We start from the raw sequence: 3,979 nt of genomic DNA on the forward strand, positions 1-3,979 counted from the left end.
TCTTTTGTATTCATGTAGGATTGCCTGGAGGCCTGCCCTACCACCACCTGAATGAAGCAGCAACAACCACCTGCCATCTCTGGAGACAAAGGTGCAACAATTAGACCTTCCTTAACTTTCCATCACTATGCTGAACAGTGCCATCTTGTGGTATGATCCAATCTTTGCAAACATCACACAACATTCCCAAGCTAGGGGACTAAAAATGCTAGGATCCCACCATCGATGTTGGAGTTTCTTTCTTCCAAGGAAGAGGGGCAAGGAATCATCACAGCACAGGCACTCATGGTCCGGATGTGAAGTCTCAGAGGCACCCAGACTTCTTTGATCGCTCAGTCTGAAGTCCATCTTGATGTGTTCATTAGAACAGATAAATAATTCTGTCGTGCTCAAGAAAGAAGAGGAGGCCATAGTGGTGGTGGTGGTGGGAGGGTAGGCCTTCTGAGCTGTCATGGATAGGTACAAAATCATTGAGGGAGGACATAAGTTCAAAAATGAACTTCAGGGGGAAATTATGTGGACATATGAGGCCTTCAATTATTTTTACTTCCAAGGACATCATATTTGATAAGACATCATCATGGACTTTTGTATTCTCCATGGACAGGAACTGCAGTTCTTTGAATAGGCAATTTACCATCTGTTTTGCCACCATAAAACCCCCCTTGAAGGGTTCCTGAAAAGGTTACGGCCACCTGGCTGATGTTAGGAAGTAGGCCCTGAACTCATTGTCAGTTCTAATACCTCCTAGGGAGTAGGGATGATCGAACTTTTCAAAAGTTCGGTTCGGCCAGAACATCCGAACTTCCTGAAAGTTCGGCCCAGATTTCAGAACCCCATTGAAATCAATGGGACCCGAACTTCGGTAATCAAAAAACACCATTTTGCTTTCCCCCAAGATGGCACCGAAGGCGAAGAAGGGAGCTGTCCCTGCCAAGACTGAAGCAAAGTCTAAGGCTCTGAAGGCCAAAAAGGCTGTGCTTAAAGGAGTACACAATCACAAGAAGAAGAAAATCCAAACTGCTCCTACATTCCGGAGACCCAAAACCTTGAGGCTTAGGAGGCAACCCAAATACCCAAGGAAAAGTGCCCCCACACGGAACAAGCTTGACCATTATGCCATCATTAAGTTTCCTCTGACCACGGAGTCCGCTATGAAGAAGATTGAGGACAATAACACTCTGGTTTTCATTGTTGACGTCAAAGCAAACAAGCACCAGATTAAACAAGCTGTGAAGAAGCTGTACGACATCGATGTTGCCAAAGTGAACACACTCATTAGGCCAGACGGTGAGAAGAAGGCATACGTTCGTCTTGCTCCCGATTATGACGCTCTAGATGTTGCTAACAAGATTGGCATCATCTAATCCTGCTGGCATGTGTTCTGTACAGAAATAAATCCATTAAACGTTAAAAAAAACACAATTTTGAAGCCCTAAAACCCAATAAATGCCCCTAAAAAGTGCCTAGGGTTCTGGGTCATACCCCAGGGACTATTAATCACACAAAAAGTTCTTAAAAATTTTCATTTTTGATAGAGAGACAATTATTGAAAAAAAAAAAAAATTCTTTGGATTTAGTATCTGGGGGGGGGGGGGGGGTCTAAAAAGTGTACCTGTGAAGTTTCAGCTCTGTAGCATGTCCAGAACCATAAAAAAAAAGATTGTTTGTATTAGGTCACTTATAGAACAGGATAGTGGCTTCCCTCTTTTCACACCTTGCCGGTTTAGTAGCAAGCGTTTTTTTGGGCATTTTTTGGGGTCTTTTGAGGCAGGCAAAACATCTGAACTTGTGTATACGGGTATATATACACACATACTTATATGTATATATACACCTAGACATATATAGGTGTGATAGTAGCAGAAATATATGCTTGCGCTAATGAAAAAATTAACACTAATATGGCTCCGCTCCTATAACACCTATATATGTGTAAGTGTAAAATACATATAAGTATGTGTGTATATATACCACTATACACAAGTTCAGATGTTTTGCCTGCCTCCAAAGAACCCAAAAAAATTCCCAAAAAAACGCTAGAGCCAAAAAAAAAAAACGCCCAGGTGTGTTGTTGCAGGCATTTTTTGGGGGTTTTTGGAGGCAGGCAAAACATCTGAACTTGTGTATAGTGGTATATATACACAAGTTCAGATGTTTTGCCTGCCTCCAAAGAACCCAAAAAAATGCCTGCAACAACACACCTGGGCGTTTTTTTTTTTTTTTTTTGACGCTAGCGTATTTTTGGGCATTTTTTTGGGGGTTCTTTGGAGGCAGGCAAAACATCTGTACTTCTGTATAGGGGTATATATATATGCACACACTTATATGTATTTTACACATACACATATATAGGTGTGATATGAGCGTAACTATATTGGTGTTAATTATTTCATTAGCGCAAGTATAGTTTTCTGCTCCTTTCACACCTATATATGTGCAGGTGTATATATACATACATGGGTGTGTATATATACCCCCTATACACATGTTCAGATGTCATGCCTGACTCCAAACCTGTGCTCAAAAAATCCCTATAGACGCCTGCAGCCAAAAAGCAAGCTGACCGGTGAGAAGCCATATTACTGCACCGAATGTGACTTCAGAGAAACTATCTTTTCTCTATAGCGGTCACCCTGAAATGGAAGGGTTTGGTCACCCTGCCATAGCAGTCAGTTCACCCTACACTACATTACGGTCACCCTGACACTTAACACTTTCCCTACAGAAACTAAATGTTTGAATCTAACTAAAGTGTAAAAGAGCACCCTAACTACACTAGATATCCCTTTCCTCACACTAATAAATGCTAAATGACACTTTTAAAGTAAAATTAACAGAACTGCTTCCACTCTCTTCCATGTCCCTGTATTACAATGCTAGGAATTCGGCGGGGGCTATCTTATATACTGGGGGGCGTATTCACTAATTATTGGCCTAGGGACCCCCTAGTCACTCCAATCACAATCCTAGCATTCTCCTGCCCCCTCAATTGGCTTTTGCTAATGGTTCTGGTCCAATCATGGGCTTTTAAAGCCCATTTCCTGTCCCATTGCATTTTGGTCGGTTCTGGTTGCCGAATTCCGAACTTTTTCAGCAAAAAGCTCTAAATTCGGCCGAACCTCGAACAGTCAATGTTCGGGTTGAACCGATGGTCGACCCGAACCGTTCGATCATCCCTTCTAGGGAGTATTGTAATAGATCTTCCTGCAGGAATTGACTTCAAACGGATATATATTTAGCTGGACATTGGCTTGTCGTAAATGCCAACTGGTGACCTCCAGCCGACCAGTACTTTTAGAATTGTCAAAAGCTAAGTGCGCCCTCTGTTGACTAAGAGTGGTAAAATCTTAAGATCGAAAGGATAAAGGAAATTAGGGGAGGCAGGGGGACTTTGAAGGTACAGTAGAAAAAGGGTACCAGTGCATAAAATCAAATGATTTTATGCACTGGTACCCTTTTTCTACTGTACCTTCAAAGTCCCTCTCCCTCCCCTAATTTCCTTTATCCTTTCAAAATGATTGGGATCGTGGTACATTTTTAACCTTGTGCTATCAAATTAATATAGACACCTTCTTTGATGATCAAAATCTTAAGATCACTAAAATCTCTTTAAGGGTGTATATTTTACTTAAAGGGGGGAAGGGAGGGAGCAGAAAGGAGATGTAAAAGCAAGACACAGCTTCTTTGTTCTATTTGGGTCCAAACTTCAGGAGTCCAGGAGGTCTGTGTAATGTATCACCATTATTATTTGTTCCTTTTTCTGTAACTTTCTTTCCTGTATTTGTCTCTATATATTGGTAACATTCTGTATTTACATTGTAACTTCATTCTTTTTTTTGGATTACTTACTTGGTGTTTCATTATATTTGATTTGATTAAGGGTCGACTTCTCTTCTGTGTAAATAAATTGGATTTCTATTTTCTTTTTATTTAGCACAGTGGTTATTTGTTATTAATAATCCTTTTCATAGGTGTG

General features: G+C 40.9%; 1 protein-coding gene across 1 annotated transcript; it reads left to right on the forward strand.

Moving 5' to 3' along the window:
• Nucleotides 1–890: 890 nt before the first annotated feature.
• On the forward strand, nt 891–1,407 carry LOC309555862 (large ribosomal subunit protein uL23). Its single transcript, XM_082258030.1, has one exon. The coding sequence runs from the start codon at nt 900–902 to the stop codon at nt 1,365–1,367; it is 468 nt and encodes a 155-aa protein (XP_082114156.1). The 5' UTR covers nt 891–899; the 3' UTR covers nt 1,368–1,407.
• The last annotated feature ends 2,572 nt before the right edge of the window (nt 1,408–3,979 follow it).

The sequence above is a fragment of the Pelophylax lessonae genome (genome assembly GCF_965119305.1).
Source record: "Pelophylax lessonae genome assembly, chromosome: 5".
Classification (NCBI taxonomy): domain Eukaryota; kingdom Metazoa; phylum Chordata; class Amphibia; order Anura; family Ranidae; genus Pelophylax; species Pelophylax lessonae.